The sequence below is a fragment of the Phoxinus phoxinus genome (assembly GCF_949152265.1).
Source record: "Phoxinus phoxinus genome assembly, chromosome: 1".
In the NCBI taxonomy this organism is placed as follows: Eukaryota; Metazoa; Chordata; class Actinopteri; order Cypriniformes; family Leuciscidae; genus Phoxinus; species Phoxinus phoxinus.
In genome coordinates this window covers 48,467,288-48,492,116 of record NC_136876.1, presented here as the reverse complement: position 1 = coordinate 48,492,116, position 24,829 = coordinate 48,467,288, and the positions used below count along the sequence as shown (strand labels likewise).

Genomic DNA, 24,829 nt, shown 5'->3' with positions numbered 1-24,829 from the left:
TGAACTAGTGTAGGGAATAGTGAATGAGGGTATAGGGTGTGATTGGGAAAACAGCCTCTGAGTGTCGACTTTGAGCGCTGTTAATTCACAGTATATTCCTGTAGGTATATTCCTGTATATTACTGTTTTAATGGAAAATGGTATAATATTGTAAGAATTTGGGCTTTTTCTACAGTAAGGGCTAACAGTGTGGGGAAGTGGCTGAGTGTGAAACAACTTAGTTATATAACAATGGGTCTCTTATCTATAGAGGGCATGGCAGAAAGACACCTGAGAAAGACCTTGAATATGGTATAAAGGCTGCCCATTGCTTCCTGTCTAATGTCTCACTCACTCCACAGCACAGGAACTGTGTGGCGACTGAACCTTCTTGCAAGAATAAATACTTTTTAAAAGACTATTTGATTCAGAGTGTCTCTTACGCAGTGATGATGTTTGATGAGTTTTTCTTTTTTTGCCACAACAATTGTGACATTACTATATTTTCGTGTCAAACCTCTGTCACTTGAATTCAGTGCGGGCAGCACAGCAAAAATAGACTCGGTGCAGAAACGATCGCTGCACTGCTGTATACGCACTGCAGCTGGAACGCATTCGTGTGCAGTGTGAAAGCTCTAACCTGTTAACATGGGTACGGAAAAAAAAAAATGCACCGCATACGCACTGCAAATGAAGTGTGTGAAACAGGTGTTACAGCGCCAGACACAGACAATTTTTTGGCACTCCAGATTGATGAATCCACCAATGTCGCTCAGCTGTTAACATACAGTGCGGTACATGGAAATCATGGAAATTCAAGAAGAGTTTCTATTTAGTAGTCCTTTGCCTACTAAATTGCCTCATAATGTATCATTCTGACTCATTTGCCCAGCATGGGTCACACATTTACTTGTTCTCAAACCAAGCTCATGCTCCACTCTTCACCATGATGCACCCCCCCCCCCCCACACCCCTTCCACAAAAAAATTCCAACATAACAGATATTATTTTTAATTAGCATAGCAAAACATTAAACATTTCCCACTTAACATTAGTTTATCATTAAAACATTATATAACACTTATAACACATTATATAATCCCAGCCTAGTTTTAGTTCAATTTAGGTTTGTCGTAAGTTCAGAAAAATCTAAACAAAATTAAACAATTCAGATTACTTAAAATGTGTCAGTTGTGTGAACTCAAAAGAAAACTTCTAAATACTCATAAAAGTTAATTAGATGAAACTAATTTGTTTAATTTAAGTTGACCCTACTCAAACAAATTAATTATTTTAAGCATTAGGGATAATGCCAACGCTTCAAAAGCACAGACATAAGCACAATAACAGTGAGTATGTAAAGAACCAAGAAGGTCACATCTGTAATTCTTGCCACTCTGGTCCAGGACAGTTGGTTTCGTTGAGATGCAGCCTGAACCTCAGTACAGATCTGATTCAGAGGATTGAGGGTATAAGACTGCTCTTCATTCTGATCTTTAACTGAGTCTGGAGGGTTCTGCTGGTCTCTTACACTGCCTATGAGAGGAAAAAAGCATAGCTCTGAATAAAAATATCATATAAAAATTTTCGATGGAGAATCTTTGCTGATACTCCAATACAGAAAAACAAATGAATTTCACATGTTTTGGGGTGGCTTGTTTAATATATGATACATTTGCTAAATTCAAATGCTATTTCCATCCATCCGTTTATCCAAACTGTTTGTCCTATTTTAGTTTAATTTACTCAAAGATTAATTTTATTATATTTTATTTGAATATGTATCGAAGTGACATAGCAAACAATCTTAAACTTAATTTCACTAATAAACCTTAATTTGTGATGAAAAAGTTAATGCATGAAAATGTTCCTCATAATCTGATGTTGTGTCGACTCTTACCACATTGGCTAATAATAGCAGCTGCAGTAAGTGATCTCTTAGCTCCTTTAACCATTAGACAATTCACAAGGATGGTCTCCACAATGCTGATGCCAATTAGACAGAAAACCGCACAGCAAAAAACCCCTGTGGAAAAAGAGGAAACTGTGAGCATTGAAGAGATTCAGACACTATGATGTTCGAGTCTTGAACAAAAGGAAGACAAAGAAAATGTGCAGTGTTGGGGGTCCTTCAGTAGCAGGATGGGGAAACACTGGTCTAAGGAACCTACACTCAGATGAGAGACTCGAGGCGAAAATGGTTAGCAGACCGCCACCAAAAATCCTAGATGCTAAGCCTAAGCCAGATATCAAGGCGGCCCGACACACATACACTCAAAAAAATAAATTGTTGAATGAACATGATTTAATCGTATCACCCATTATGCATCTAAGCAAGATTTGAATATTTTATTTGAACACAATATTGGTTTGTAAATTGAACATGATTGTAATATGTCAATGCAACTTCTTTGCAACTAATTGAATCAACATGTTTGTATTGTGTTAGACTAATCAAATGTATTCTCATTCACTCAAAACACAGGAAAGCAGAATCACCAAAGGAGAAAATCAAATTTTTAAGTTACCATTATGGAGATCAGTGTGTGTTTTAGTTGGGCTCTTCACCCTTAAATTATTAACTTCAAGTTTTGTTTGGCTGCTGTACATAAGTTATAACAGCCAGATGAACAAATAGGAACGGTGATCTGATGGTGTTGGTTGTGTATTAACATAACCATTATTTCACAATCATTTAACCTGAATCACTGAACTCATATAGAGTCCAATTTATGAGTTAGGTTTAATTTATTAATTTTAGCTGCATAATAGTTTTAGCCTTTTCAATGAAATTAAAATGATCAAATCAATAAAAATAAATATATACATAAACACATTTCTCTTTTAGGCACACACAGACATCAAGAATCAGTGTATGAATCTCAACTATGGTGACATTTATAAAGCATGTTGCAGTGCATTCTGTGTTGCACCAATCAAAACTCATTCATAGCTCCCATCATGCATTGCTGCATGAATAAATAATGAGCTTATGATCAGAGGTGATTTGTTTCTCACCATTGCTGAGATTCATATGTTAAATCTTGATGTCTGTGTGTGCCGAAAAAAGAAATGTGTATATATATTTTTTATTTTTATTGATTTGATCATTTAATTTCATTGAAAAGGCTAAACATATTATGCAGCTCAAATTAATAAAATAAACCTAAATCATAAATGGGACTCTATATGAGTTCAGTGATTCAGGTTAAATGATTGTGAAATAATGGTTATGTTAATACACAACCAACACCATCAGATCACCGTTCCTATTTGTTCATCTGGCTGTTATAACTTATGTACAGCAGCCAAACAAAGCTTAAAGTTAATAATTTAAGGGTGAAGAGCCCAACTAAAACACACACTGATCTCCATAATGGTGACTTAAAAATTAGATTTTCTCCTTTGGTGATTCTGCTTTCCTGTGCTTTGAGTGAATGAGAATACATTTGATTAGTCTAACACAATACAAACATGTTGATTCAATTAGTTGCAAAGAAGTTGCATTGACATATTACAATCATGTTCAATTTACAAACCAATATTGTGTTCAAATAAAATATTCAAATCTTGCTTAGATGCATAATGGGTGATACGATTAAATCATGTTCATTCAACAATTTATTTTTTTGAGTGTATTATATGTTTGAAGTTCAGAGCTATAATCTAAAAACGACTCTCAAAAGTGAGGGGAGAACTTCTGTTCTAGTATAAGGTGGCTATCAAGGTGGCCTGACAAGGGCAAACGCTTGATTTTGTAGTTTTATCTGGAGCTTGACAGAGTGGTGGCCTCAAAAAAACTCGGTGGAAAAACTCCCGATTGGGAAAAAACCATCTCACGCAGAAATGTCTGTTTGATGCACGGATGATTTTTTTCATATAATACGGCCAACCTGTTCACTACCACAAATGCGGTCCTGCTTCAGTGATTTAGATCACTGAATTCATATAGAGCACAATTACTGGGTTACTTGTGCTTCATTGATTAAAGCAGTACTGTCCTTGAAAAGCATGATATTTGTTCCTTTTACAATGTGATCCAAATAATTTCTTAAAACTTAATCACATACAAAACTGTTTTATTTATTTTTTTAAACACAGAGATCAAGAATCTGCCTGTGAATCTCAACAATGGTGACAATTATAAAGCATTTTGCAGTGCATTCTGGATACCACCAATCAAATCTCATTCATGGCTCCCATCATGCATTGCTGCATGAATAAATAATGACTTATGTTCAGAGGTGATCTGTTTGTCACCATTGTTGAAATTCAAACGCTAATTATTGATCTCTGTGTGTGCCTACCTGAAACACTTTTAAGAAGTTTTCTTCTTAATTTATTTGGATTTAATTGAAAAGGCTAAAAATGGCCAGGACAGTGCTGCTATAATCCACAAGGTAAACTTAAAACATAAATTATGCTCTCAATGAGTTAAGTGTTTCAGGCCAACTATTGATTATGTTAAAACACAACCAACTCCATCAGATCACCTTTTCTCTTTGTTCATCTGTCTATTATAACTGAATTACATCAGCCAGACAAAATCTAAAGTTGAAACAGTAAGGGTCAAGACCCCAACTAAACTAAACACTGATCTCGATAATGGTAACCATTTTACATAAATTTTCTCCTTCAGCGATTCTGCTTGTTATCATCAGGTGTCTTCAATAATGCTCAACCATAACTCAATTAATCACTTAATTATCTAATCAACTTTAACACTGCTTCGGTGTTAATTTAACACTGGGGATTCTGCTGTGTAAAAAGTAGGTTTTTCCAAAATAAAAATGCTAGTTGTACCAAAATAAGAAAATGATTTATGGTCTCTATAATAAACAATATTTTAACTTTGTTTGAATGTAAAAAAAATGTATTGGGTTAAATAACTATTTTGATTTATATTAAATACAATTTTAACGTTACAACCAAATCAAAAATATAGCTTGAGAAAAACTAACAAATTTAGCTGTAACAAATTACAGCAATGTTTTTAGGTTAGTCCAAAGTATCATTTTTTTTCAGTGTGATTGCATAGATTTGGTCAACTCAAAACTGACCCTGTAACCCCGAGTTTGTTAAGCTACCTTCATGGTACAGGACCCAGATCATATTATCTCTCATCATAATAAATGTGATTTACAAACACAAAGCTGAAGAAGCCACCAAAAATCTAGGAATGACAGTAAAGGGTCAAGAGCTCAACTAAAGCAAACGCCGATCACAATAATGGCGACTTCAAATAAAACGATAAAACATCAAGATCTAAACCTCTGTTAATTATCGCTAATAACTTTTATAGATGTATGACAGAAATAAAGTCAAACTGGTTAATAATAAGTGCAATAATATTTAATATCTGGAAGTCAGTTGTAGTCCCAGTCAACACTTTGATCTCACAGTGATCTCTCCATATGATCACAATGGGAGGTCACAGTGAGTTAAAAGTGTAACCGCACTGTGCACTCACTGTGTGCTCATATTATGGTCACAACATGAGCTCATCCCAGCTAAACATTTTATTGGACGTGGACTCCAACATCACTCAGATGTCAAATTTTGTCAAAAATTGGGTTGACGTCTAAACATTTTTCTGATGTCAGGATCCAACTTTATTAAACAACTCCACAAATAGCATTACTAGCTTCACTTATTTCAACAACAAAAAAAAATTTGAGAAAATTTGAGAAAATCTCAAATTGTAAGCCACCGTTATGGAGATCAGTGTTTGCTTTAGTTTGGCTCTTGACCCTTATATTATTAACTTTATATTTTGCTTGTCTGCTGTTACTGATTAATAGCAGTCAGACGGAACAAAAGAAATTGTTGTCAGGTGGCATCGGTTATGTTTTGGCATAATCATATTGTGATCTGAAATTATCAAAACATATTTAGATAGTTTGGTTTATCTTGTTAATACAGCAGCTCTATGTTTCTAAATCATATGATTTTCAGTATTTTTAATATAATCCAATAATAGTTGTTCTGATCAAAAACACAGACATCAATAAATCAGCCTGTGAATCTCAACAATGGTGACAAGAATAAAGCATGTTGCAGTGGCTGCCACCAATCAACTCATTAATGGCTCCCATCATGCATTGCTGAATTAATAAATTATGATCTGATTTGTCGAAGTAATTTTCTTTTCCTAATTGAATATTTTGCTCATCACCATTGTTAAGATGCATAGACTGAATCTTCATGTCTGTGTGTGCCTAAAATGAAGTTTTATTTTTTTCAAAACAACTTTAAAATAAATTATTCTGTATTTATTTATCAAAAATTCTGGATATTTATGTAGAATCACAGTTATGCTGTAATAAACAACATAAATGTGTTATCTAAACCAGAATTTATGATTGTCATAACATGACCAATTGATCACTTTTTTTCTTTGTCCATCGGTCTGTTATAATAACAGCAGGCACACAACATTTTAAGTAAATAATATAAGGGTCAAGAGCCCAACTAAAGCAAACACCGATCTCCATAATGGTGGCTTACAATTTGTGATTTTCTCCTTCAGTGATTCTGCTTGTTATCATCAGGTGTTCATCACTAATGTTCAATCATCACTCAATTATTAACTTAATTATCTCATTAACTTTAACACTCTTGAGTGTTCATTAAACACTCATATTTTCACACTTTACACTCTTGAGTGTGGACTCATATACACTCCCAGGAGTGTTAATTTAATACTGGAGTGTTTGCCGTGAACACCGGAGTTTTTGCTGTGTATATACTTCACAGTGTTGGGGCTAGTTACTCAAAAAAGTTATATATTACATATTACATATTACTCTCAAAAATAGTAATGCCTTACTTTACCTTATTACTCCCTGGAGAAAGTAACTAGTTATATTACTAGTTATATTACTAGTTACATTTTTTTTCTTAATTACTTTATAATTGCCTGAGATGCATCAGATGGAGGGAGAACATACAAAGGAGGAGTGTTCTTAAGGGTCTTTATTACGCCAACAACAGACTGGCACTGTCTAGCACAAATAACTACAAACAACTGTCCTTGTGCAAATCAAGTACAAAAAACAAGTATTAATTTACTCAATGTTTAACAAACACCGTCTGGTGCAAACAATCAATAAATTTGATTGTCAATTTATCCCATACGGAAATGTTAAATTATTATTATATATGCCAAACTATTTACTATTTAACTATTTATTTCAAGTCTACAGATCAAGTCTACATATCCACATTTCATTTTCGAATCTTTTATAAATAAAATGTATTATTTATTATTATTTTACCTCTTCTTGACCAGCTCATAAAAACAAAACAAATACTAAACAAATTATATTTGAAAACTGATAATTATATATATGTGACATGTAAAAAAAAACTATTATACATACATAAAATATATGGGCTGGTTTTATATGTCAATTATTCCATTTTCTAATAGGTTTTATATATGGGCATATATATGGTATATTTCATATATGTGGATATATTTCATATATGTATATTTCATATATGTACATATATACCATTTCCGTATGGGATAACAAGTCTAAACTTTTTGCTGCTTGTGGGGCTGCTCATTCATGTCACTCTGTCGCTTCGCAACGAGCTTGATGTGTCCGTGCTGTCGGAAGCGGTGGAGAGCAGCTTTCTCCCCGGGCAGAGTGTGCACTTCACCGTCAAGTTATTTTCCTTCCGTTGAACATATTCAAAATAATTACTGAATCTCCACCCGTCGAAACTAGCTTTCTGTTGCTGGGAACCTTCCTCAGCTTGCCGTTGTTGACGCTTCCATTTTCCCCCATCTGTCTTTGAGGATGCCGCTCTGCGGCTGACTGCCGGGTGTCGACCAATCGGTGATGGTAAATGATACCTCGTGCCAAACCCTGACCAATCACTGTTACATTCACGCCCTCCTCCCCTTCCCTTCTGTTCTCTGTGTTGTGTGCCTTGTGTGTGATGGTGCTACTGGCAAATGTAACGCAAGTAACTAGCTCGGGAAAACTGTAATAATATTACCATTTTACTTTGTAACGCGTTATACCCAACACTGATACTTCACATTTTCTCTTTATATAACAAACACAACAGCCAGAGAAAAACTAACATCAAATAGTCAAGGCCAAAGAGCCCAACTAAAGCAAACACTGACCTCCATAATGGTGACCAAACCAAACATCTACTTTCAAACCAACTTCGACATCTAAACCTCTTTTAAGAGGATCAGTCCTGTGTCTGCTGGGAAACTTCCCGCTAAACCCTTATAATAATGTTAGGGGATAATGTTCTATCAATGTAATCACTAAACATTTTTAAAATGTTTTTAGAGACTGTTATCCTACTTTTTAGGAGAACATTCTGGTAACAAAAATAAAATTAGCTACAGAAACCATAACATAATATAATGCTCTAAAAACATTCATAGAACAATAACATTTCTAGCTGGGATGAGCTCATATTGCGGCCATGAGCACACAGTGAGTGCGCTGTGAGGTTACACTTTTAGCTCACTGTGAACTCACATTGCTCACGTTGTGACCACATGATGAAATAACTGTGAGATCACCGTGTTGACTGGGGTTGCTTTAAGGCAAGTTCACACTACATGATTTTAAAACGTCGGGCTGAACTGTGCGGTTCACACTACATGACTTGCTCTCTGTGAAATCAGGAGTGTTCAAGTTGTTGAGCTGTTCACACCACACGACACAACGTGATTGATACGCAACAGGAGGTAACTCACTACACGAGTAGACAGCAACTCTGTCATCCAACGATTATATCTTGTCTACAAACCACGTTTTGTCACGAAAAATCACGCGATATAAAACAAACCGGAAATGACGCAATACAGCACGCGCGCCACTACCCAGCGAAGAAGACGAAGAAGAACACAAATACACAACATGCGAGTCTTTGTTTGAATATGGACGTCAGACAGAAATTAGTGCTGCAAACTGTTTGCGCGATGATTTGCTCTGAAAAAAAAACACGTGTATTTTCTCAGTGACCTCAACCCATGCCTTGCTTTGATTGGCTGTAGCTCATGACATCACATGTGGTTGAGTCGTGCGACAGCTCCGGATATCTAGCATGCTTTTCTGGGCGTCTGCGAGGCGTCTTTGATGCGTCTTTGATGCGTTGTTGATGCGTTGTTGATGCGTTGTTGGCTCTTTCATACTAACAGATTGTTCATCGGCCGCTAATCCCCCGCGATTTGCACGCGATAACAACCCGACCTGTCGGCGAGCTCAACGATTTGCAAATCGGGCTTAAAATCCTGTAGTGTGAACTAGGCATTGCTGTGTGTCTCTTTTTTGGTCTTGTTGTTTCTCTTTCCTTCAATGATTCTGCTCATTATCATCCGGTGTCTTCAATAATGGTCAATTATAACTTCAGTCATCACTTAATTATCTCATTAACTTCAACACTGCTTCAGTGTTACTCCAACACTCTGCTGTGTAGACACATTGCTATTGCTGTGTAATATTTATATACACCCTATCCCTGTTGTAATATAGTTCCAAGTTTGTAGAGAACCCAAGTGCAGTTTATTTACAGACTGTGATCAAACATAAAACAAAGGCATGACATGGCATGAACAAAACATTAACATGACAGGACCTTACCCACAGAAGTTACAGTGAAACAATTAACCAATGACAACATGACACATGAGACAAGGGAACACATGGCAGGGTCACATGCAGTGATGGGAATAACGGCGTTATAAATAAACGGCGTTACTAACGGCGTTATTTTTTTCAGTAACGAGTAATCTAACTAATTACTGTTTCCTCCGTAATAACGCAGTTACCGTTACTGACAATACAATGCGCCGTTACTTGAGTTCACTGAAGCGGTTTTCATCCGATCGGGCTCTTTTCTCCGCCATAGGAACTGCAAACTCTTTTCTCTGGTGTGTGTGTGTGTTTCGAGGCGCCGGACTGGACAAAAGCGAAGCGAACGTCGTCAGCGCGCGAGAGAGACCGAGTGTGATCCGTCCGAGAGCGCGCTGGACAGTTCGCGAGAGAGACCGGAGTGTGTCCATCCGAGAGCGCGCTCGACAGTTCGCGAGAGAGACCGAGTAGGCCTATGTCCGAGCATAATATAGTTTATCATCTGCAACGTTTTAATTAGTTTACATGGTTATAAAATAAAACTCCAAAATAACCTGCAGGGAACGTTCAAAGAAAACATCTTTGTTTGACCGGTTGTGAACACGTGCGGCAAACACGACTAGAATTTGGCTTAAATAACCTCTGATGATGACGTTCTCTGTAGGTTATACAAATAAACCCCCAAAATATTAGATTTTATTATTATTATTATTATTTATGTTGGTACATTGTTCAATATTATATTGAGAACACTTTTAGTTAAACTGTTTACATTTGTGAGGAAGAAAATACTTCAAGTAGGCTAGTATGTCTACCAGTTGTAAGTTTTATCATTTTAATTTGCACTACAAAGAGTGTATGTGTATGTATATTTTTTATTACTTATTTTTGGTACATTTCTTAAGAAGCATACCGGTAATTTATTTTTGGATTTGTTGGCCAGGTCTGTGCAATAAATATTAAAAGTTCTAAACCATCAATGTTTTATAATAATAATTTGTTCTAGTGTCCATTTCATTCATTTAGCATATTTAATATTGGGGGTATCCAAGATATTTCACATATTTAAATTTTTCTTTCTTTTTTAAAGTTTTTTTTCAATAGTTACTTTGCCTGGTAATTAGTTACTTTTGTAATGATATAACTTAGTTACTAACTGAGTTACTTTTTGTGAGAAGTAACTAGTAACTGTAACTAATTACTTTTTTTAAGTAACTTGACCAACACTGGTCACATGACTTGAACAGGGGATCACATGACAGACAGGAACATGAAACATAACCAAATGGTGACACCTATATTAATATTTACAATATTTATAACTGCTACGAAGAGCTGTGCAAGTGACAGGATTTCGGGTCTACGAGCATGTTGATCTTGCTCTCTGTTTCCCTCTGCTGGCGTCAACTTTGATTTGAATAATATTTGCGACTGTTCTGCCTTAAATCTTTAATTTCTCAACTATATCTCATTTTCAGAGAATACTCTATGTTTAAATCCTTTTTGTTTAATTGTTGTGACTTCATTTGAGTTTCAATTACAGGATTGCATATTAAATAATCAGGTAATGTTAGACTCACCAATCAGAGGGATGTCTCTCCCTGTAGAGGGCAGCGTGTTGTTAAGAATCAGCAGCATCACAGAAACAGACAGCAGTAAAGTCACTTTGAAGCTCACTTTGTCTGATACATTTGTGTCTATGAAGAAGGAGATCACATCCAGCACAAGGAAGAAAAGTACAGGTATTATAATGTTGAGGACATACAGTAGAGGTCTCCTTTTAATGGTGATCTGAGAGAGAGAGAGAGAGAGAGAGAGAGAGAGAGAGAGAGAGAGAGAGAGAGAGAGAGAGAGAAACATTAGAATGACGATGTTTAAAAGAAAATCAGAGTCTTACAAGTGATAATTGAATTAGAGAGATTTCTAATCATAATTATTACTAGTAAGAATAATTAAAATAATTAATAATTAAATAGCTACATATAATGTGATATATTGTGAAATAAAACTTATTTCGGGAAATATCAATTTGTTCATATTGTCTATCCCTATATATTCCTTTCATATTTTTATATGACGATAAAGATCTGTGTTTTTCAAAGTCTTTCATTTTACGGTAACACTTTACAATAAGGTCTCATTTTTTTAACAATACTTAATTGTAAAAAAATTGCACTGTAAAATAAGGTTAATCTACTAGCAGCTGTGGCAATGTACTGTTAATTTTCAGTCCTTTGCCGTTATTATACAGCTCTCGTTTTTCACAGTATGTTACCGTAAAAATTCCATGGAAGGTAACACATATAAATTTGGACACAGATTGCCTTAAACAGTTCAAAAACTAGTATTTATACTGCTTATGTGAAGCACTGAACCACTTAGAATTTATGTTTTGAAGACAGGTTCATTACTGGAAGCTTCAGTTACAGCTAACCTTGCCTGGTGAAGTGCCAAGGCTGCATCTAACTTATCCCTACTAGACACAGTGGACAGGACTCCAACTAAAGCAAACACTGATCTCTATAATGGTAACTTCAAACCAAACATTTTCAATTAAACATCATACTGGTTAATAATACATGTAATAATGTGTAATGGCTGGAAGTCAGTTGTAGTTCTTGCGTTTCTCTATTTTCTGTTCTTGTGTTCCTCTTTCCTTCAGTGATTCTGCTTGTTAACAGCAGGTGTTCATCACTAATGCTCAACAATCACTTACATATTCACTTAATTATCTTATCAATGTTACTTTTTACTCTTTGTAGTGTGGATGTTCCTGTGGGGTTGAAAGGGTTAACAGTGTAAGATAAAAAGACACACCCACGAAAAGTATTTAAACAGTAATAAACTGTAAGTTATAAAACAGGTTTATAAACAACAGTGTTGCCAGTAGTTTACTGTAAAATGTAGTTTTGTGGGTCACCGTTGTGCTGAAGAGTAGAGCCTGTGCTTCATTCCAGGAGAAGATCTAGAAACATTGATGAAACGCTGCATGTTGCTTTATTTAACAGGCGGTGACTGTGTAGTTGCTGGTCCAGTGGAAATCTTTTCATGTACTTAAGTTTTTTTGTGGTTTCTAATGAAAGTTCTTAACTCTTTTCTCACATTATTAATGCATTACACATTTTAGTCAATACATTTAAGTGACAGTTGGTCAATTTAAGGCAGTCGGTTTCTGCAAATGAAATTAGTTTTAACTTGAGTTTTAATTTAGTGCATTTTACAGTAACAAACTGTATATTACAGTAAAGAACTGTACAATTAACAGTAAATTACTGGCAACAGTGTCGTTGTTGCCAGTATTTTAGTATTTTATACTAAATGCCAGTATGCCAGTATGCCAGTATTTTATAACACAGTGTACAGTGTTGCCAGTATTTTACTGTAAAAAAAACCCGGTAAGGTCTAACAGTGTAGCCTAATGAAAAATCTATAATTATAATGGCGAATTATTTCAGTATAGAAATGCAGACATCCCAAGTTCCGGGAGTCTCCCGCATATTGATAGCGGCTCACTGATGCCCGCGAATCTAGAGCGAGCGTGCCCACGAGACAGAGACTTGTGCTCCAAACCGCGAAGCGCGTGCACAGCAGAGAGAGGGCAAGAGACCGCGTGCGTGTGCCTCATGAAGCGCATGTAATATCATTCACCTATTTTCTTTTTATGGATGTAGGTATAGTCAGATAACAATATTTAACAATGTATACATATATTTTTCATTTGATTGGTTCAACCGCCCGCCACCCACCCGAATTTAATTAAAATAAAAAAAATTGTCACGTCATCCACCCGATCCACGGTTTATACGCCAACCGCGCATCTCTAGTATGTACGTCACTTTACAAGTTTAAGCTGTGCTTTTAACATGATTGATGAAACGATGCAAATTGAGGTAATAAAATTGTTTGCACAATTTTTTTTAATTGTGAACCTGAGGTTGCCTATCTATTTATATATATAAAAAATATATAAATTACAATAACATTGTTTTTATAATTTAGGCTATTTGTAGCATATTGTAGACTAGTGTATATAAGAAATTAAAAGTATTGATACAGCAAAAACTCCAGTTTTAAATTAACTCTCCTGGGAGTTTATATGGCTCCAGACTCAAGAGTGTAAAGTGTTAAAATACGAGTGTTAAATTAGCACTCAAGAGTGTTAAAGTTAATGAGATAATTAAGTGATTCATTTAGTAATGATTGACCATTATTGAAGACACCTGATGTTAACAAGCATTAATATTTTTAATATAGTCACCGTTATTGTGATCGGTGTTTGCTTTAGTTGGACCCTTTCGCACGCATGATCACAGTGGTGTGACCAGTCTTGGCTGGTCCCTGAAGTGTACAAACACACCGGTGTGATCAACTGTTAATTTCAAACGTGCGTTGGCTGGCGCTGAGTCAGAGACGAATGCGCTCAGTGCTTGTCATACATCACAACTATTCAGTGTTTTCAACCACATAATGTTAATTTTAGGTTTCAGACATTTAAGAATCACATAAGTACTAAAAAACAATGAATTTGAGTTTCTAAAATACACACTGATGTCTATGGAAGCGACAATAATAATCCTTTATGTTATAAAAAGACGACATGTTTTATTCATATCAGATACACATTATGTCCGTAGCTTTACATTTTACCCTATTCTTCTCCCAGTTCACCAGCCACTTACTTTAATGTATTTCGTAAGAAGTGGATGAATTGACGTGTTGTAAATCCAACAGATCCTATTCTTTGAACTGTGGCACAAACTAACATGGCGCCGCTCATCAAGCGCATACAGCTCAACTAACACGATCGTTATAAAGGTGTTTATATAACAAAACACATCCACATGAACATAATGGACAATCAGAATATCAGTGTTTCATACTATAGAAAAATAAATGTGTGAATATTTTTAATAAAAAAGGAAAAATTACATAAAAGCAGATCATCATTAATTCAGCGCTGTATTGTGGTTGCGCTGTGTCACGTGACAAGCAATGATGCGTCACCATGGAAACAATTAAGTGAAAGATTCAAAATAACGGTCGCCTTGAAAAACTCACGCTGGGGGTCAGTTAGAATATTTTTTAACCTACGTGTGAAAGGGTTAATCTAATAACATAAGATTTTATTCGGCTGCTGTACCTGAGTTATAACAGACAGATGAACAAAGAGAAAGGTGATCAGGTGATGTTGGTTATGTTTTGACCTAAATTACAAAACTGATTTAGAAAGTTAGCTTTACCTTGTAGATTATATAAATCATGTGATTCTATAGCAAATTATTTTTAGCATTTTTAATATAATCCAAAATATTTCTTAAAAGTTGTTTTGATTTAAAAAGTAATTTTGCTTAGACACACTGACATCAAGAATCAGCCTGTGAATCTCAGCAATAGGGGATTATCACGCTTCCGGGGTTCATGGGCGGGATTTTTCAACTTTGTGCATGTCCACTTCCGGCGCAGTTCAACAATGGCTGAAACGAAGGCTAGATGTCACTGCTCTGTTCCACTTTGTCAATCAAACAAACAACGCCAACCTTATTTAAGTTTCCATGGATTCCCGACTGAACTGAGTCTAAGGAAGATGTGGATTAAAGCGGTTCGCCGGGATGAAGGGCCAAACTTTAAAATAAAACAAGGTAGCACGTATGTTTGTATAAATACATAATGCAGAGGTGGGGATGCAGTATAAATAAACTTAGGGTCGTCCATCATGGGTTCGCCAGAGTGATTAGTGATTCACCGGAAGTGGCAGTGCACAAAGATCACTGAATGCGGAAGTATACGTATCAGCGTGATAATCCGGTGACAATAATAAAGCATGTTGCATTGCATTCTGGGTACCACCAATCAAAACTTATTCATGGCTCCCATCATGCATTGCGGTATGAATAAATTATGAACTGAAGTGTCTTAGTATTTTCATTTTCCTAATTGAATATTCTATTTATCACCATTGTTGAGATGCTATGCTGCAGCAATGCTGTTGTCATCAATATACATCTACGTCAGAGATTATCTGATTAGAGGTTATTATTTGTTAAAGATTATCTGATTATTTCCATAATGGTAGATTAAAATTTAAATTTTCTCCTTCAGTGATTCTGCTTGTTAACATCTGTGTCTTCAATAATGGTCGATCATCACTCAATTAATAACTTAATAATTCAGCCGTGATTTAATTCGCTGTAAATCTATTTACATATTTCGTCAGTAAAGTGATCTACTGTGCTGCTGTATTTTTTACAGGAATTCTCTTGTAACCACAGCTGCCAGCGTTTTCCTGTAGAAACAACAGGGGGTTTTTTTACAGTGCAGCTGGGTTGCCAGTAAATTGCTGTTTTTCTACAGTTTTATGCCGTAAATTAATTTACAGTTGATTGGCATAAAATAATTTAATTTGACACAATTAACCCTTAACCCTGCAAAATCTTCTTGTGTGTCCACACTACAGAGTGTTGGAGTAACACTGAAGCAGTGTTGAAGTTAATTATGTAATTCAGTGATTAATTAACTGATGATTGAGCATTAGTGATGAACACCTGATGTTAACAAGCAGAATCACTGAAGGACAGAGGAACAACAAGAAGATAAAAAAGCGAAACACAAGAACTACAACTGACTTCAGCTTCAGAAGACATTAAATCTCTGAAGATCTCAGATAAAACAACTCCAAAAAAATAGCTTTACCAGCTTCACTTATTTCTAACCAGATTGACTTTATTTTATTTCATACGTCTACACAAATTCCTATTGAGAATTAACAGGTTTAGATATTGTTTCATATGTCGCTTCCATTGTGGAGATCAGTATTTGCTTCAGTTGGTCCCTTTACCCTTGACTTTAACATTAGTGTTTCTAAAACATATTTATTATTTATTATGGTACCCAACATGCACTGCAGCATGAAATATATGTTTGTCACCATTGTTGATTATCAGTTAATTGTTCTGTGAAGTCACAAATGATCCTGTAATCAAATCTACATAACAGTTTTTTTATTTCAGCTTTTTTGCTGCAGCAAATATATATATTTTCTTGAAACAGCAGGCAGTGGAACGTTAATGTTCAAATGTCAATGGGTCAAGACCCCAAGCAAACACTGATCACCATCATGGTAACATCAATTGAAAATAAAGTGACATCAAAACCTCTGCCACCTTTAATAAGAACTTATATAGACCTCTGACAGAAATAAAGTAACTCTGGTTAGTAATAATTATTCTTGTTCCTTCTTGTACTGGCAACACTGTTGACAGTAGTTTACTGTGTTTTTTTTTATTTTTTGGTTCACCATTGTGCTGAAGAGTAGAGCCTGTGCTTCAGTCCAGGAGGAGATCTACAAACATAGTAAATATACTGCAAGTTGCTGTATGCCACACGTGGTGGTTAAATTTGCCATTAAACTATATATTTGCTGGTCTAACAGAAATCTCTTTATAAAAAAAAATTATATTATGATCTCAAATGAATTAAGTTCACGGTAATACTTTGATCACATTATTAGTGATTTAAAAATATTAGTTAATAAATATAAACGACAGTTGGTCAATTTATGCCGGTCAGTTTCTGCAAATGAAACTTTACTTTTAATTTAGTACATGGTAATTTTACAGTAACATACTGTATATTACAGTAAATAACTGTACAAGGTCTATCAGTGTACCTTATATATCAGATGATCCAATTCAAGCCATTCAATATCATCAGTAGTGGTTTCAGTACTGTTATCTATAGTGATGAGATCCCACTCTCCCTGGCTCTGAAAGAGCTCCTTTGACTTCAAGGTTTTAAATTTTGAATTCTCAAATGTATCAATTACAATCTCCTGATCTGTGGGAACAGAAATTTTATTTTATTATTTTACATTGAAATCAAATAGTTTAGGAGAATAAACCATGTTATATTTATGCAATGACAATAAAAAGGAAATTTAAATGTAATTTGATATTCAGATGTACTTGAATATGCTGTAGATTGAAGTGTTATACTGCAGGTCTGGGTGTCGAAAGGAAACCTGTAGAGATCCATCTTGCAGGCCGTGGTCAGAGCTAAAACATCAGATGAGATTGTATAGCCAAGATTGAACAACAGCACATTTGGAGACTCCTTTGTTCCAAACTCTGTCTTGATGCTAAATGAATAAAATATAAATTAACAATGATTATTAAAGACGTTTATTTAAGACAGCAGTTATTCAAAACAAAAGTAACTTGCAGACTTCTGGTTATCATGTTATGTCAGGGGTGTCTAATCCTGCTCCTGAAGCACCACTGTCCTGCAGAGTTTAACTACAGCTCTGAGTAAACACTCCAGAATCAGCTGATCAAGAGCTGTGTCTCATTTCAAAAGCACACTCCAGAGGCCGCATTTGTCAAGCAGAAACTGCCTCTTTAAAAAAAGAGTAAGTAGGACACACTAGTAGTGATAAGATTCACCTTCTGTAAAAAATGATTGATGGGTTTGACAGATGCCCCTCCCCCTGCCCTTGGGTTGACCTTGACCTGCCCTTGACCAGACCTTGCCCTAGCGTTGACCTTGCCCTGGCGGTGACCTTGTGTGTGTAATTGAATAATAGGATAATATGATTATGACCTCAGTGGGTATAATGGTATTGATTTTTTAACTTTGACATGCAGGAAGCTTGTGAGGGTTATTTTTCATTAAAAACAAATCTGACATGCAGGAAGTCATCCACATTCCAGAGTGCAGGGGTGATTGAACAGTGGAAGTGAGAAAAATGGGATTTTCTAATAAAGTTGAAAAACATTCTGTTCTTTTAAAGTATACAAATGAAATGCTTATAAAATAAAATGTATAATATAAAATAAACATCTTCTGTAAAAAAAAAAAAAAGATTTCTGCAAAATCTCAAAAGTTTAAATTATCTTTTGAAAAAATATGTTTTTAATTAAATTCAATGAATTAATAAAATCAAATATTCTATCGATGGTCTGTGGAAAAACTTGACTTGAACTTAAAGTATATTTTTTATTTATCACGGTGCATGCACTGTAAAAAATAAAACATAGATTTTATTTATATTTAATTAATTAAAATGAGGCAACAGATTACAAGCAATATTATTCATTAAATTTAACAAATTAGAATTGAGTAATAATTAATCAAATTAATTCCTTAAATGTTAACCATTTAAAATGAGTAAAATGTACAAAATATATGTTATTGCCAACATTGAAGACACCTGATGTTAACCAGCAGAATCACTGAAGGAGAAAACCATAATTAAAGTCACCATTATGGAGATCAGTGTGTGTTTTAGTTGGGCTCTTCACCCTGAAATTAATAACTTTAAGTTTTGTTTGGCTGATGTACATGAGTTAAAACAGCCAGATGAACAAATATAAACGTCGATCTGATGGTGTCGGTTGTGTTTCATAATTTCACAATCATTTGACTTGAATCACTGATCTCATGTAGAGTCCAATTTATGGGTTAAATTTATTTTATTAATTCTAGCTGCATAATATTATTATCCTTTTCAATGAAATCCAAATGATCAAATCAATAATAATAAAAAATATATGTGTTTTTTTTTTTTTTTGCGCACACAGACATCAAGATTTAGCGTATGAATCTCAGCAATGGTGACAACCTCTGATCATAAGCTCATTATTTATTCATGCAGCAATACATGATGGGAGCCATGAATGAGTTTTGATTGGTGCAAACCAGAATGCACTGCAACATGCTTTATAAATGTCACCATTGTTGAGATGCACAGTCTGATTCATAATGTCTGTTTTTTTTTTTATTGTACAAGAGAAACTTTTTAGAAATTATTTGGATTACATTGTAAAAGTTAAAAATATTATGGTGTACAAGGCCATTACTTCTATAGTTAATAAAAGTTAACTTAAGTCACAAATTGGACTCCATTTGAGTTCAGTGATTCAGGTCAAATGATTGTGAAATAATGATTATGTTAAAACACAACCAACACCATCAGATCACCGTTTGTTCATCTGGCTGTTATAACTCATATACAGCAGCCAAACAAAAACTTAAAGTTAATAATTTAAGGGTGAAGAGCCCAACTAAAACACACACTCATCTCCATAATGGTGACTTTAATTATGATTTTCTCCTTCAGTGATTCTGCTTGTTAACATCAGGTGTCTTCAATGTTGGCAATAACATATATTTTGTAAATTTTACTCATTTTAAATGGTTAACATTTAACCCTCTAGGCGCCACGGTCGAGTTTACTCGACAAGATGCGGCACTGAATAAAACGGCCGATTTTGTCAAATAGGGTGTCAAATTTCCTTCGACTTCCCATCCACTAGTTGGCAGACATGTTATACTTCATCCCCAACTCAAAAAATCGTCATGCTTTTATACAAAATCTTCGAGCTAGAGCGCATTGAATCAGCGCGAACAAAAGCGGAGCTAGTGTGCGAGTGAACCATTTTATCAGAGCAATATTGTCAACGTCAGCGAGTTTTTGCATTAGATTATTATTATTATTATTATTATCTAATTGCATCAATAAAGCTTACCCACAATGAAGTGTTGGGTCTTCTATTCGCCGACCCTGGTTCTGAAGGGAAATATCTGCCTTCAGAAGTTGACGGTGATTATGAAAGTGAAAGTATAGCCCGTACGTTACACCAAGCACAAACGGTGAATCCTTTGCCCAATGTAGATGGTCCTTTGCCCAATGTCAGTGGTGGGAACAATGTTTCCCGGGGTCGGAGTGTTCATCGCGAAGTTAGCAGGTGTGTTATTGTTGTGGGGAATGAGGCGGGATATTTTTTTTTACCGCGCTTGTAGTTTGTCTTCTGACCGTGTGCCTCTCCGCAATCGCGGCGACATTATTGTGGTGGAGACTTTGTCTAAAGCTACTGGGTATGTTAGACGAGATCAAAGTATTCATAGGACAGTTATGGGGCAACGTGGAGGCAGGGTGGGGAGTCGCAATGACAATGACAGTAGTCCGAGCTGCGCGCACTCGGCGCGCGCGCGAGGCAGATCTGGCCGCGCCCGCGCTGCTCGTAGCAGAGGCGGTGTGACACGGGCCAACTAAACAGGTCTTGTCTACTTGTGTTTCTGTGTCATATGAATAATATATATGTAATATATAAAATCAGAGTGCCTACTCTATGTAGTAAATGGAACATCTCTACAGCAAAAGGCCAACCACTACATGCATTCGGTTTGTTTCTACCATTTATTAGTAATGATTTACACAGTTTGTTTACTACTAACTATTTACCTGAGCATTCAGTATTGTGCAATATAGCATACATAAGGTATGGGGGGAAAGAAGTGCTGCATTTTATTATTTAAACTTGTGACATTTCATGAAAATTCTATAATCCACAATGGCCACCACCATATGACGTCATAATATGCAAATTAGATGGGAAAATGTAATCCCTAAATAAACTTTGGGTCATCCTTAATATTTCTCTAATTTACAGAAAGTCTCTATCTTTTATCACTTTTAAGATATAGCCTTTTGAAATTAAGATGTCAAAATCAAACGTTTTAGGAAAAAACCTCTGGCGCCTAAAGGGTTAAGGAATTAATTTGATTAATTATTACTCAATTCTAATTTGTTAAATTTAATTAATAATATTGCTTGTAATCTGTTGCCTCATTTTTATTAATTAAATATAAATAAAATCTATGTTTTATTTTTTACAGTGTAACATTTAAGGAATTAATTTGATTAATTATTACTCAATTCTAATTTGTAAAATTTAATTAATAATATTGCTTGTAATCTGTTGCCTCATTTTAATTAATTAAATATAAATGAAATCTATGTTTTATTTTTTACAGTGTGTAAAGAACTTCGAAATTTGGGGGTCTCACAAATGTTCAATAATTCCTAGTATCTGAGAGAAAATCACCACATAAGGCCTATCTTTAGAGAGAGAGCAACAATGAAGACATTTAGAATCTGTGATGCCTCAGGCCGACCCCCATTGATAAGGTCCTTCCGATCACCAGCACATCGTCAGAGAAATACGATACTTGACAGTAATGTCAGCTTCAGGATATAGGGTGACAGAGCAGATGAGCCTCTGTGCATCATGTAATGTTAGTCTGCTAACTCCTTTCCAGAGCCAAAGTTTTGTTCATACTAAATTTATTTCAAAGCATAATCGTAAAAGTTAAAATATGATCTTTTAAAATGAAAAATTGTTTATATTAAATCTTTAAAATGTTAATACATTCGTATAATCTATTTATCTTTTAGAAGATTACTGTAATTATTTTGTTTAACGGTGACCTAAAGTATAATTTTATTAAAACAGAGAAAAGCCACTTGTGATCAGTATTGACTGTTTGTAATTGACATTTTATAGTCGATTACGCCGTTTACATCTCGTTTCTTTTTGGTTTTGTACAGTTTGCAAAAACTTTAGCCAGGCGTGGTGAAACATAGGAATTTATGAAAAACATGAACAAATATAGCATAAAGATAATTAAATGACAGTCCTTCTACATGAGAGAGTTTAGAAACTAAACAAATCATATTTCTCTTTAACATCTTTCTGCTCTGTCTTCGAAACATCGACATGAAAGACAAGTATTGCTGTTTTTCTGTTAACTATTACACTTCAAACTCGGCTAACTATTACACTTAAAGATGTGCATTGTCACTAAACAACAGTTAAGCTAATGAATTACAGTTGATAAGTGGTATTTTTACGTGAAAGGTGGAATGATTCATTTTTTATTCTGCACTGTAAAACTAACTCATTTCATTTGAGGAAACTGATTACCTCAATTCAATTAAAGGTGGGGTATGTGATTCTCTTTTTTGTCCATTTTTTCAAAATCACTTGAAATCCTATTTCTAACCCACTTACAGCCACTGAGTTAGAAGCACTGAAATGAAAATTAAGCAATTTAATCATCTGTGGAACGGGCAGGACTCGAAAAACTCCAGCCAATCATTTCCAAGACCACCTAGAATCATTGGACAGTAAGTTCGTCAATCAAACGGTCGTACCATCCCCCCCTCCCCCTCGCGCGCGTGACCCCTTCGTGCGCATACTCAAAGCTCATGACCCAGTCACAGTAAGTGCAAGTCGCCCCGGTACATCTGAGTTTTCGCTCGTGCATGATCGCGCGTCCATGTTCTTCGAATGGGTGGAGTCAGGGCCAGCGTTGGAGGAAGAAAGAAGTTAGGACCATTTGAGTTGTGTATTTTCAAAATCTGCCGGCCGTTTTTCAAATCCCATACCCTACCTTTAAAGGAACCGTATGTAAGATTGTGGCCAAAACTGGTACTGCAATCACTTTCAAATTACTGTAGAGCGGTGTATCCCCTCCCCCTCAACTTCACTTTTAAATGACAATATCCTGGCCGGACTACTGTTGTCAGTGATATAAGTATTTGAAATGAACATGATTTCTTAATGTCTACTGACATATCAGGGCCATTTTATGATTAATTGAAATACATTTCTTACATACAGCTCCTTTAAATTTATGAAAAAACAATAGTTATGAGTACTCTGAACTTATTTTAATCGAGTCCACTAAAACAATGATATTTATTAATACACAATTAAACTTTACACTGCATTTATACTTTATATAGCTGAAACTTCACTATGTTGAGTAAAAACAGTGAAATGCCAAACTTTAAATGAACTCAGAGCACTTGCAGTTCCTGCTAGCTCACATATCACATGTCCACACCGATACTCTGACACCAGAGTTTTAGGCATCTGTCTTTTAGGCCTGATCCAGAAAACAGACGTTGTGTTTTATGTCTTAATAATTGTTCTTCTTTTTATGAAAACATGTGGTACTAAGCAGTTTTTGGCCTCATCAGCAGAATGCCGAAATGTTTTCGTAAATTTCAATTGTTAGATAAATGACTATTATCAAACTATCAACAGTTATATGTGAAACGAGATCAGTCGCATTAGAGTTGGATTCTTGTTTATATTGAAGATTGTTATTGAAGCGCATGTTTAACAGCGTGTTCTTGGCGTCAACAAAGTTCACACAAGTCACACAGTTTTCACCGGAGCATACCGACTCTGAAACAAGACCAAATATTAGCATGTAACATTTTGGACACCTTTGTTTTTATGAATATTTGATTTTGTTTGCATTTCTTCTGAAACACACTGTTTTGAAATTGTTTACCAATTTTTAACATCACCATTCTCAGTCTTTTGCAGTAGATTGATGTAGTAGAGTGTCTCCCCTTTCCTGCGGAGTACTTTTTTTTAGGATCGAGGCCGATTTGTAGATTGTACACATAAAAAATCAGAGAATTTTTCAAAAATTTTGTAAATTTCCCATTCATTTCCTATGGGTCGGTCATTTTTGACCGAAGACCACAAGTGTGACTATTTTTTTCACGACCACTTAGCATGCTCGGATCATGACCTCAATTTTTTTTTTTTCACATACATAATGCCATAAAAGTCACCAAGTTTCATAACATTCCGATGAAGCTGTGATTTTTAAAAATTCAAAACAGAAAATATTTCGGTCAGAAACGGCAGAGGTCTGAGGGTTACCATTCTCAGTCTATTGCAACACTTTGCCTTACACTTTGAAAAACAATGTTTTCCTAGAATGTCGTGAGCTGCTAGAAATGTCTTGCGTACGTCCATCTCACACCAATCGTAGGTGTTGCCAGCACCGCCTACTCTACACCTAAAGAAAACATTTACAAGAGTTGCGAATGCGTTTGTATGTCGAAATGTATATTATTTAATTAAAAATGCCACGAAACAAAAACAAGAAAACATCTTTCAAGTGAACCTCAAAATCTGTGCGTACAACAAAACACAGTGCATCCGTGTACATTTACAACTACATTTAGCCGTGATGCTAGCAAGCTCTTGGTTTTCTCTGCATCTCTTTGCTTGTATACAACACTTGATATGCATTAAACCACGGTATTCAGTCATTTAAATAGTATATTATCCTAGTTTATTACTATAATTATATTGCCATTGCATTTTTGTAAACCCATTCATACATTGTATGTTAGGAGCTACTTCTTCAAATCTCTAAAATTTAAAGGGCACCTATTATGACATTTAAAATGTTCCTAATGTTGTTGTGGGAGTCCCCAACAACAGTTTTACATGCATGCAATGACAAAAAACACTTTTGTTTTCGTATAATATGCATTTATTTTTACCTGATTTGCTCACCGACTCCCAAATGATTCGTTCAACGACTTGTTTTTCCAAACCCCTCCTCTGCGCGACGCTAATCTGCGTTGA

General features: G+C 35.3%; 1 protein-coding gene across 1 annotated transcript in view; it reads right to left on the bottom strand.

Annotated features, from left to right (window-relative positions):
• Positions 1-976: 976 nt before the first annotated feature.
• Positions 977-24,829, bottom strand: part of LOC307003655 (5-hydroxytryptamine receptor 3A-like) — a 45,107-nt gene continuing 21,254 nt past the window's right edge. The window contains exons 5-9 of the mRNA XM_079622364.1: positions 17,552-17,724; positions 17,257-17,423; positions 11,171-11,381; positions 1,880-2,005; positions 977-1,515 (exon numbers count right to left, since the gene is read on the bottom strand). Coding sequence (XP_079478490.1) covers positions 1,280-1,515; positions 1,880-2,005; positions 11,171-11,381; positions 17,257-17,423; positions 17,552-17,724 — 913 coding nt within the window. The 3' untranslated portion in view covers positions 977-1,279. The remainder of the gene's footprint in view (positions 1,516-1,879; positions 2,006-11,170; positions 11,382-17,256; positions 17,424-17,551; positions 17,725-24,829) is intronic.